The sequence below is a fragment of the Salmo salar genome, chromosome 19 (genome assembly GCF_965601325.2).
Source record: "Salmo salar chromosome 19, fSalSal1, whole genome shotgun sequence".
NCBI lineage: Eukaryota > Metazoa > Chordata > Actinopteri > Salmoniformes > Salmonidae > Salmo > Salmo salar.
In genome coordinates this window covers 62439145-62451321 of record NC_138309.1, presented here as the reverse complement: position 1 = coordinate 62451321, position 12177 = coordinate 62439145, and the positions used below count along the sequence as shown (strand labels likewise).

Genomic DNA, 12177 nt, shown 5'->3' with positions numbered 1-12177 from the left:
GGCCTACTGTTACAACGGTATGCACAATATCCTGTTGCCAGTAGATGTACGCTTGATCAATGACCTAGAGAGAGAGGCATAAGGATAAATATAAAGAGAGAAGGCTTCCTGCATACATACATACATACATACATACATACATACATACATACATACATACATACATACATACATACATACATACATACATACATACATACATACATACATACATACATACATACATACATACATACATACATACATACATACATACATACATACATACATACATACATACATGTAGGACCAAATAAACCTTTTACAAATTTACCAGTATCCACGTAGCCTCCTTACAAACTCATGCCTTTCTCACAAGAGAGTGAAATGCATCTTGGTACAAGTGCGTAGGCGCTAATCAAGAGGCTGTTCCACCTCCTGCCGTCTTTATTCCCCACCCTAATAACGTTTCAGGAGTTATATCCATCGAGAGTGTCTTAAAATGGAGTCTCTCAACAGCAGTGTCAAGGATTAAAGTCGGCCCCAGGAGACACCCGGAGAAGACTGATCAATAAAATGAGATTGCCTGTCTAGAATTTGCGGGCCAATAACCCAGGAAAAGCATTCCTAGACCTTAATCAACACACAAAACGCATTATGTTCAGAAGACAAACGAGATATTGTCATTGTTCAGGTGTTACATCAAGATAAAAAGTCGACAACTCTTCTTCTTAGGTATCGCTAATAGGGTTCCCTTAGATCTCACACAATTGGCAACAGATTACTGATTTGGCATGAGAAGAACTTGGCTGCTGTGGCTCATATTTCTGATTTCAAAGAAAACATCTGGTTTGCTTTTTAAGCTTGCTGGTTTTACTGTCACCGCCCCACGAAAGAATATTATCTGTGTAGAGAGATAACAGAGACGTTGTTATATGTATACTACTCATTTTTATTTATTCATCTTATTTATTTGGATATTTTTCCCATATATATATATATTTTTTTTTTTTCTTATTTAGTTATTTGTTTCGCTATTCCAATTTGGTAGATCAGCAATGATATTGATAGAGTATAATGATATTTGATGTTTCCTAGGCAGCGAGACTGTGGGGGAAAAATAGACCTAGTTGTAGCCCCAATAAGCAATTTCATCTGAAGGTTGGATTTCATCACTTTTCTCCCTCGGAGAGAGGAATAAGTGGAAACAGAGAGCACAAAAAGAGTCCTGAAATAGATGAAAATTACAGGGGAAAAGAGACAAAGAGGGTGTATTAACTCTTAATAACCCCCCAGCCTTGGGCAAAACTAATATATCCATAATTCAATCAGCTATAAATAAATGATGCCTCTGTAGTTTAATACACCAACTGTCATTCCCTTCAGTGACAACATTAGATTGGACAGAATGATATGTCTTGATAAAGGGAGATTCACTCCAAGTTAGATTTTAAGGGCAAATTCCGTTTTGTGGTTACTTTATTTCCAAGTCATCAACTGGCATGCAGTAGAATTTGGAGTAATGGAAAAGGTTTGCTCCACCAAGTGGATGAAACCAGAACTGTAATGATAAACAAACAAACAAAACTAAAAACTAAATCCATTCAAAGCAATATAAAATTAACAATTATTTTTATTATATGACATATTTTTGTTGCTGCATTGCTAAACCAATGGCATATACAAACATTGCGTTCTCCCTTTGAAGTAATGAATCCTTAAAAAATATGTTTTTTTTTCCCATTTCGTAAGTGCATACTAAAAAAGTGCATACTAAAAAACGTTTTATTTTTATTGACACTCATGCGCTTGCCCCAAATAAATAATGACTTGCATTTTACCTTTTACTCTATTGAAGTCCCATTCCACTTGAACACAATCATGATATGATTTGAAGCTTTTCTGTTGTTTTATGTTGTACTGTATGTAGACCACCAAGGCTAGTGCTCCAGAGCGGCCTCCCTACGTAAAATCCCCATTACCATTCTACTCTTCATTTGAACTTGGTGCAAGGGTGGGAAGGGGAAGATATCATCATTTCAACAGCTAATTGCGAGGTTGAAAAAATATACGTCTTGCAATAGTTGAAATCTGCAGATATTCAATTGAACACAATCTATCAAATAAATAAAAACATTAGGAACACCTGCTCTTTCAGTGATATAGACTGATCAGGTGAAAGCTGTGATCCCTGATTGATGTCACCTGTTAAATCCACTTCAATCAGTGTAGATGAAGGGGAGGCGACAGGTTAAAGAAGGATTTTTAAGTGTTGAGACAATTGAGACATGGATTGTGTATGTGTGCCATTCAGAGGGTGAATGGGCAAGACAAAAGATTGAAGTGCCTTTGAACGGGGTATGGTAGTAGGTGCCAGGCACAACAGTTTGATTGTGTCAAGAACTGCAACGTTGCTGGGGTTTTCACTCTCAACAGTTTCCTGTGTGTATCAAGAATGGTCCACCGCCCAAAGGACATCCAGCCAACTTGACACAACTGTGGGAAGCATTGGAGTCAACATGGGCCAGCATTCCTGTGGAACATTTTCGACACCTTGTAGTCCACGCCCTGATGAATTGAGGCTGTTCTGAGGGCAAAGGGAGGTGTAACTCAATATTAGGAAGGTGTTCCTAATGTTTTGTACACTCAGTGTATATGTGATATTTTAAGGGCGATTTTATGGTAGAAAAAGGGCGATTGGGCGATTTTGAACAAGGCAACAGAAGGCAGTGTGGTTGCAGAGGTAATGCTGATAAAGGTCACCCCTGTATCACCCTTTACTGTATCATCTCACTTTGAAAAACATCTGGGAAATTATAGCTACAGACAGTATTTAGATAACAGGTTCATAAAGTATTCCACTGAAAATAATCTTGTATATTGTCTTTGGCTATTTGAATGAATTAATTATATAAACTAGTTGGGGATTCAGTCACTAAAACCATCTGAAAAGTACCTACTCTCAAACCATGACAAAGTGACATTTCACAATCATACCAGTTGTTTCCAAATGTATTTCTTACATTTAGTTATTAGATGTTTGGTTGCAGAGGTCTATGGGGTAGCGTGTCCCTTAAATTGTTTGGAATCAAACATGAGTCAAATGAATACAATACAGAAATCATTAATTCGCAAGTGAGTTGATTTACTTTAAGGTGAAGGAGCAATACCTACAATTCATAAAAAAAAAAATGTATTATACTCTGAAGAAAATGTGCAAATAAAGCATTGAATGATGCCTAAACATGCTCTCTGATGCAGGCATTTGGAAAAATATACAGTTAGAAATATATACACATCCAAAAGTAGCAGTATTACTTGTGTGGACATTAGCAAGTGTTGCTTGCATAGTTTAATGCATGCATAAGCAATTTCATGCAAAGATTGCTGTCATACATTTCATCATGGCGATCACTTTTCTGAATCTAAGTCAGTGCATTCTACGCGGGGAAATCTGCTTGGTAGCGCATAAGCCAAAAATGTGCACAGGCACAAGCTGTGATGACACAGAGAAAAACAGAAAAGGATAGGGCGGATCCAAACGCACCATATAAGGTGATCTTATAAAGACGTCCCCATGTATTGTCTTTAGCAATGTCTTTGATGGCCTTGAGTGTATCTTTTTTTCACATCGACCCTGTGTTCGTCTTAAGGAATGTTTCGAGATGTCTGGCAGTCTGAATGTGGTCCCCTGTAAGGCCTTGACCACCCGCAGTGACAGTGGTCACCAGTCGGGGGCAGAGGTGAGTGGAGTTGTTAGGGCACTCTGGGGGGCTATTATGTCACACTATGATGTCACTACTATTCCAAAATCAGTACAACCAGAGGGAGAGTGAAGAACCACAGTCCCAACCTTCCAAAATCTTTGAGCGATGTCACCTTCCTTGTATATTTCTAATGGGTCCCTTTAATGCTATTGGCAGGTATACACTCACCTCTAGTCCTGGATACATATAATGTCCTACATAGGCTAGCAAAATGTTGTTGCACAATCACTAATGTTAAATTGGGATTATGTTATCATACTGGGAGTTTAAGTTAAAATGAAAACCAAGAGTTGTTAAACTGGGATTATTCATTACGTAAATCTGGAATTGGAGTTGCTCAAACTGGAATTATCAGTACTGGACAACTAATACCAGTGAATTTGGGATTACAAATGTACCTGCATTGATAGTTCTTAATATGAGATTTGACATACATTACCACTGACCTATACTGTATCTAATTAGCTATTAACTGGTATTATGATAGGTATTGGTGTTTGTTTCATGGCTCCATATATTTAGATGCTCTGCCTGGTGTGGAATGTTTGGAACGATTTGAAAGTGGACCCAGAGGTTTTAAAAGTACAAAGAAGTCAGAGATGTAAAACACAGCTCGTTAACGACATCTGGTGACTGAGTAGTGTTCCACGTGTGATCTATTGTGTGACTTACAGGGATTCTCATCCTTACACTGCTTAACAAACGTACTTGCTCGCTACACAAGTTCCTTTCGACGTCTGCCCAAGACGAACCTTGTCAAAGTATGCTAAAGAACCAGGTAAAAATGTCATTACATGTGCAGTTCATATAATAATCCATTTGATTAAAATCATTTTTCAAAAAAAGAATTAACAACGCAATCCATACAAAGTGCTTTGTTACAATCCATTACTATATAATAAAGTGGACAGGGGCAGACTGTCATGTATGGCAGCTTGCAATCATCTGGGGCCAATGAAAAGCTAGAGGTGCTTTTCAAAAGTCGCTCCCAAAGAGGAGATGTAGTTCAATCTTTGAGACACCTTAGAGCTTCACTTCAACGATTGTTTTGGGTCCCCAAGATATTTCACTTGGACTTCTGGGTGGTTCGTGAAGAATTGATGGGGATCTTTCGGGATGGCGGCAACCTCTTTTCAGGAGGTTTTTTCCCGTTAGCAGAGGCTTTCTCCACTCCACCTGTCTCTGCTCCGGAAGACTTGGACTTGGCGGAGGACAGTATAGAGTGCTTGGCTGGGTTGGACGTCTTGGAGGATTCCTTGTCTTTGGCCGAGGGTGTGTTCATCTGGGCCTCTGGGTTCCCCTGCTGGGCCCTCTTGGCTGCTCCATTCCCCACCCCTTCTCCAGTCTCCTCCCCAGCCCCCTCTTCTGAGTTGCCTTTAGCCTCGCCTGTCCCTGCTTTGGCCGTCGTGGTTGGCTTTCCCCCGTCCGTGGACCTGCGTGTCTCTTTCTGCCTCAGGGCACTCTTGAAGAAGTTGAGTCCCTTTTCCTCCGTCTTGCTGTTCCTACCAGGTCCCCTGGGTGACGCTGCTGAGGCCGCTGCCACGCTCACACTGGACGATCGCAGGCTGGTCATGGAGGAGCTGCTGCTGGTGCTCCTCCCCCCAGCCCTGCTCTCCGCCCCTCGCCCCGCCCTACCTTCGCCCCGGCCAGCGGCACACACTTCTCCTCCCCGGGACACACCACTGGCCCTGGAGGAGGGACCACCGTGGTTCACCCCCCTCTCTGACACTGAGGTGGTCCGCGACGTCTCCCGACTGGCGCTCCTCTCGGCTGCTCTGGTTCTCGCTGATGCGGAGCTCCTCTCCACCGTACCTCTGGGTGACGTCTTCCTCGGCGGGTGTGCCGAGGAACTCTGGGACCTGGGGGAGCCTCCCTTCCTTTGCTTTGCTGTTTCAGGGTGAAGTGTTTCTGGGGTCTGCAACGGCTCCTTTTTCGTGGGGGTGGCTGTTTTGGCTAAGGAGGTCTTGCTATTTTTTTTGACTGCACCCTCACTTTTTTCTTTGGGGTTGGACACTGTGGCCGCCACGCTCTTGGCTTGAGTTCGAGAAGGTGACGATGCGTGGGTCACAGAGGAGGTGTGGGAGGGGGACGGGGAGGGGGTGGTCGGGCGCTTCTTGGGGCTCTTCTCGGTCTCAACAGTCTTTGCCGAGTTTCTCCTGGCCCCGGCACCCTCCTCTCCCCCTGCTCCTCGTTGTTTAGGCTCCTTAGCGATTGCTCCTTGACCCGGGCTGCCTGGCTCCATGACCGTGGCCACGTTACTATTACCCCCTGCCGGGCTGGAGCTCCTCAGCTCAGCCTGGGGAACGGCCTTGGAGTGCACCTGCTCCAAGAGCCTTTTAGCCCCTGCATTACCATCCAGCATCAGGGGTGTCTTACCTCCAGCCCTTACCTCGGGTTTCGCCGAGCCGCTAAAGCAGGAGGTGGAGACCTTGTCATCAACCGCCTCGCCTATCCTCTCAAGGGTGGGCGAGGAGGAGTGGGACTCCAGGGAGAAGCGCGAGGGAGAGTTGGAGCGCAGATGGAGCTTGGTGGAGAGGGACCAGGAGGGCTTCGAGCCGTTCTCGCTGAGGGCCAGAGGGCTGGCCATGTTGGAGCGCGAGGAGAAGGTCTGTCTCTGGATACTCCGCACCGCCGGGCGGGTAGAGAAGCCTTCTCAACAGAAGGGGACAGAGATGTACAACTAAAGCGTTGGTGTGGAGTGGAATAGACTGAGTGCATGTTCATCACCTCTTTTATCAGTGGGTTTCAAGCTAATAAAGTCTGATATTATATTATTATATTACAGAATGATACAGATTGTTCAGCTTTGCAAAAACAACTGAAAGTAGGCTAATGTATAAATAAGGCCTGCAGTGTCATCGTAACAATATATTTTGTATCAATTTTAGTTCCAAGTACTATCATTGTGCAAACATATTTGATATAGCAGAAATACAACATCTTGACAAATATGCATGAGAGGCTGTTTCTCACCATCGTCTTCGCTGCGTTCCCCAGTGAACTCGGCCGACTCCGAGAGGGAGGCCAGCGAAGTGCGTCTGGAGGAGCCAGATGAGGCCTGGCTAGGAGGACGACTCCCTATCAACCTGCTGATCCAGTGTTCACACAGAGATGAGCTGGTCGAACCTGGGATGAGTAAACAAAAGACATATACTGTATGTATACAGTTGAAGTCGCAAGTTTACATACACCTTAGCCAAATACATTTAAACTTAGTTTTTCACAATTCCTGACATTTAATCCTAGTAAAAATTCCCTGTCTTAGGTCAGTTAGGATCACCACTTTATTTTAAGAAGGTGAAATGTCAGAATAATAGTAGAAAGAATGATTTATTTCAGCTTTTATTTCTTTCATCACATTCCCAGTGGGTCAGAAGTTTACATACACTCAATTAGTATTTGGTAGCATTGCCTTTAAATTGTTAAACTTGGGTCAAACGTTTCGGGTAGCCTTCCACAAGCTTCCCACAATAAGTTGGGTGAATGTTGGCCCATTCCTCCTGACAGAGCTGGTGTAACTGAGTCAGGTTTGTAGGCCTCCTTGCTCGCACACACTTTTTCAGTTCTGCCCACAAATTTCTATGGGATTGAGGTCAGGGCTTTGTGATGGCTACTCCAATACCTTGACTTTGTTGTCCTTAAGCCATTTTGCCACAACTTTAGAAATATACTTGGGGTCATTGTCCATTTGGAAGACCCATTTGCGACCAAGCTTTAACTTCCTGACTGATGTCTTGAGATGTTGCTTCACTATATCCACATAATTCTCCTGCCTCATGATGCCATCTATTTTGTGAAGCGCATTAGTCCCTCCTGCAGCAAAGCACTCCCACAACATGATGCTGCCACCCCCATGCTTCACGGATGGGATGGTGTTCTTCGGCTTGCAAGCCTCCCCCTTTTTCCTCCGAACATAACGATGGTCATTATGGCCAAACAGTTCTACTTTTGTTTCATCAGACCAGAGGACATTTCTCCAAAAAGTACGATCTTTGTCCCCATGTGCAGTTGCAAACCGTAGTCTGGGTTTTTTATGGCGGTTTTGGAGCAGTGGCTTCTTCCTTGCTGAGCGGACTTTCAGGTTATGTCAATATAGGACTCGTTTTACTGTGGATATAGATACTTTTGTACCGGTTTCCTCCAGCATTTTCACAAGGTCCTTTGCTGTTGTTCTGGGATTGATTTGCACTTTTCGCACCAAAGTACGTTCATCTCAAGGAGACAGAACACGTCTCCTTCCTGAGTGGTATGACGTCTGCGTGGTCCCATGGTGTTTATACTTGTGTACTATTGTTTGTACAGATGAACGTGGTACCTTCAGGCATTTGGAAATTGCGCCCAAGGATGAACCAGACTTATGGAGGTCTACAATTTTTTTCTGAGGTTGGCTAATTTCTTTAGATTTTCCCATGATGTCAAGCAAAGAGGCACTGAGTTTGAAGGTAGGCCTTGAAATACATCCACAGGTACACCTCCAATTGACTCAAATAATGTCCATTAGCCTTTCAGAAGCTTCTAAAGCCATGACATCATTTTCGGGAATTTTCAAAGCTGTTTAAAGGCACAGTCAACTTAGTGTATGTAAACTTCTGAGCTACTGGAATTGTGACACAGTGAAATAATCTGTCTGTAAACAACTGTTGTAAAAATTACTTGTGTCATGCACAAAGTAGATGTCCTAACCAACTATAGTGTGTTAACAAGACATTTGTGGAGTGTTTGAAAAACAGGTTTTAATGACTCCAACCTAAGTGTATGTAAACTTCCGACTTCAACTGTATACATACTATATACATCATAAATGTATATATTAGACATACAGTATAAAAATATTTATATGTGCACATATGTATATGTCCATGATTTTAAATCACGTGTCTCAGTCGGGGAGGACATGACATCTACTCCAATTTGCTTACCAACCCAATAGGTCCACAGACGACGCAATCGCCATCACACTGCACACTGCCCTAACCCATCTGGACAAGAGGAATAGTAGCTATGTAAGAATGCTGTTCATCGATTACAGCTCAGCATTCAACACCATAGTACCCTCCAAACTCGTCATTAAGCTCGAGACCCTGGGTCTCGACCCCGCCCTGTGCAACTGGGTCCTGGACTTCCTGACGGGCCGCCCCCAGGTGGTGAGGGTGTGTAACAACATCTCCAACCCGCTGATCCTCAACACTGGGTCCCCACAAGGGTGCGTTCTCAGCCCTCTCCTGTACTCCCTGTTCACCCATAACTGCGTGGCCATGCACGCATCCAACTCAATCATCAAGTTTGCAGACGACACTACAGTGGTAGGCTTGATTACCAACAACGACGAGACGGCCTACAGGGAGGAGGTGAGGGCCCTCGGAGTGTGGTGTCAGGAAAATAACCTCGCACTCAATGTCAACAAAACAAAAGAGATGATTATGGACTTCAGGAAACAGCAGAGGGAGCAGCCCCCTATCCACATTGACGGGACAGTAGTGGAGAGGGTGGAGAGTTTTAAGTTCCTCGGCGTACACATCACAGACAAACTGAAATGGTCCACCCACACAGACAGCGTGGTGAAAAAGGCGCAGCAGCGCCTCTTCAACCTCAGGAGGCTGAAGAAATTCGGCTTGTCACCAAAAACACTCACAAACTTTTACAGATGCACAATCGAGAGCATCCTGTCGGGCTGTATAACCGCCTGGTACGGCAGCTGCTCCGCCCATAACCGGAAGGCTCTCAAGAGGGTAGTGAGGTCTGCACAACACATCACCGGGTGCAAACTACCTGTCCTCCAGGACACCTACACCACCCGATGTCACAGGAAGGCCAAAAAGATCATCAAGGACAACAACCACCCGAGCCACTGCCTGTTCACCCCGCTATCATTCAGAAGGCGAGGTCAGTACAGGTGCATCAAAGCAGGGACCGAGAGACTGAAAAACAGCTTCTATCTCAAGGCCATCAGACTGTTAAACAGCCATCACTAACATTGAGTGGCTGCTGCCAACATACTGACTCAACTCAAGCCACTTGGGAAAATTCACTTGCCACTTTATATTATTTATATTAGATCATGTTTACATAACCTACATTATTCATCTCATATGTATATACTGTACGCCATACCATGTACTGCATCTTGCCATCTTGATGTAATTAGATGTATCACTAGCCACTTTAAACAATGCCACTTTATATAATGTTTTCATAACCTACATTACTCATCCCATATGTATATACTGTACTCTATACCATCTACTGCATCTTGCCATCCTGATGTAATGTATCACTAGCCAGCTTAAACAATGCTGCTTTATATGTTTTCATAACCCTACAATACTCATCTCATATGTATATACTGTACTCCATACCATCTATAACATCTTGCCTATGCCATTCGGCCATCACTCATTTATATATTTTTATGTACATATTCGTATTCATTCCTTTACACGTGTGTACAAGGTAGTTGTTATGGAATTGGTAGATTACTTGTTAGATATTACTGCATGGTCGGAACTAGAAGCACAAGCATTTCGCTACACTTGCATTAACACCTGCTAACCATGTGTATGTGACAAATAAATTTGATTTGATGTGAGGCAAAAACCAAATAAGACCCAGGTATTCTACTACATGGCTCCAGACTACAGCCGTTTAGTCGCATTTAGCGTCCCTTTGACTTGGCTGTGGGAGTAAAAAAAATGTCAGTAGTTTAATACACTTCTTAATAAAGCACTATCAATGAACATGATGATTACTCATTTTTCTATTGCGTGACGCCATTAATTGTTTTTGATGCGACCAAATCAAAGGTTGTTGCCAACAAGTGAAAAAGTTAGTGGCACCAGTGCCACCAGGGGAAAAAGTTAGTACAGGGCTCCAGACTATCTATGACATTGTTGCATCTTGTTGTTTGAAAAACGTTGCATCCCATAGAATTATGGAATGGTGCCCCCGCACATTGACTCTGTACCGGTACCCCCTGTATATAGCCTCGCTATTGTTATTTTACTGTTGCTCTTTCATTATTTGTTACTTTTATTTCTTTTTTTCTTAGGTGATTTTTTGGGTAATTTATTTTTAAACTGCATTGTTGACTCTGTACTTGTAAGTAAGAATTTCACTGTAAGGTCTACACTTGTTGTATTCGTGACAAATACAATTTTATTTTATTTGAATGATGAATTAAATCGTTTTTTCATAACAAATGCATATATTCTTACCTGCAACGGAGCTGTTAGCAGACCATGATGGGATGGTGGCCCGTCTTTGATAAAACAGTATGTAGGCGTTCTGCTTGCAGACTTCATCGTCAGATATGGCTTGGACATCGCTGTCGTCAAAGCAGTACCACATGCCATCGATGGAGTTTTTACAGTGAGCTGCAGAAGAGGACATAATAAGGATGGGATAAAGAGTCAATTATCATATTACCTAGATAGTTCAGTGGATTTGAATTATTTGAGTTTCTAAAAAAAAGAGCAGGGATATGGATGCCAATCACATTTTGATAGACATACAGTGCCAGTCAAAAGTTTGGACACACCTACTCATTAAAGGGCTTTTCTTTATTTTGACTATTTTCTACATTGTAGACTAAAAACTATAAAATAACACATATGGAATCATGTAGTAACCAAAAAAGTGTTAAACGAATCAAGATATACGGCTTTGCACACTCTTGGCATTTTCTCAACCAGCTTCATGAGGTAGTCACCTGGAATACATTTCAATTAACAGGTGTGCCTTGTTAAAAGTTAATTTGAGGATTTTTTTTTCCTTCTTAATGCGTTTTAGCCAATCAGTTGTGCTGTGACAAGGTAGCTATGGTACACAGAAGATAGCCCTATTTGGTAAAAGACCAATTCCATATTATGGCAAGAACAGCTCAAATAAGCAAAGAGAAACAACAGTCCATCATGTCTTTAAGACATGAAGATCAGTCAATGGGTAAGATTTCAAGAACTTTGAAAGTCTCTTCAAGTGCAGTCGCAAAAACCATCAAGCGCTATGATGAAACTGGCTCTCATGAAGACCGCCACAGGAAAGGAAGACCCAGAGTTACCTCTGCTGCAGAGGATAAGTTCATTAGAGTTAACTGGACCTCAGATTGCAGCCCAAATAAATGCTTCACAGAGTTCAAGTAACAGATACATCTCAACATCAACTGTTCAGAGGAGACTGCGTGAATCAGGCATTCGTGGTCGAATTGCTGCAAAGAAAACCACTACTAAAGGACACCAATAATAAGAAGAGACTTGCTTGGGCCAAGAAACACAAGCATTGGACATTAGACCGGTGGAAATCTGTCCTTTGTTCTGATGAGTCCAAATTTGAGATTTTTGATTCCAACCGCCGTGTCTTTGTGAGACGCAGAGTAGGTGAACCGGTGATCTCCGCATATGTGGTTCCCACCGTGAAGCATGGAGGAGGAGGTGTGATG

At 42.8% G+C, this 12177-nt stretch overlaps 1 protein-coding gene across 1 annotated transcript in view; it reads right to left on the bottom strand.

Moving 5' to 3' along the window:
* Positions 1–1422: 1422 nt before the first annotated feature.
* LOC106579183 (ubiquitin carboxyl-terminal hydrolase 31) overlaps positions 1423–12177 on the bottom strand; it is a 32258-nt gene continuing 21503 nt past the window's right edge. The window contains exons 14-16 of the mRNA XM_014158846.3: positions 10958–11116; positions 6720–6872; positions 1423–6395 (exon numbers count right to left, since the gene is read on the bottom strand). Coding sequence (XP_014014321.3) covers positions 4813–6395; positions 6720–6872; positions 10958–11116 — 1895 coding nt within the window. The 3' untranslated portion in view covers positions 1423–4812. The remainder of the gene's footprint in view (positions 6396–6719; positions 6873–10957; positions 11117–12177) is intronic.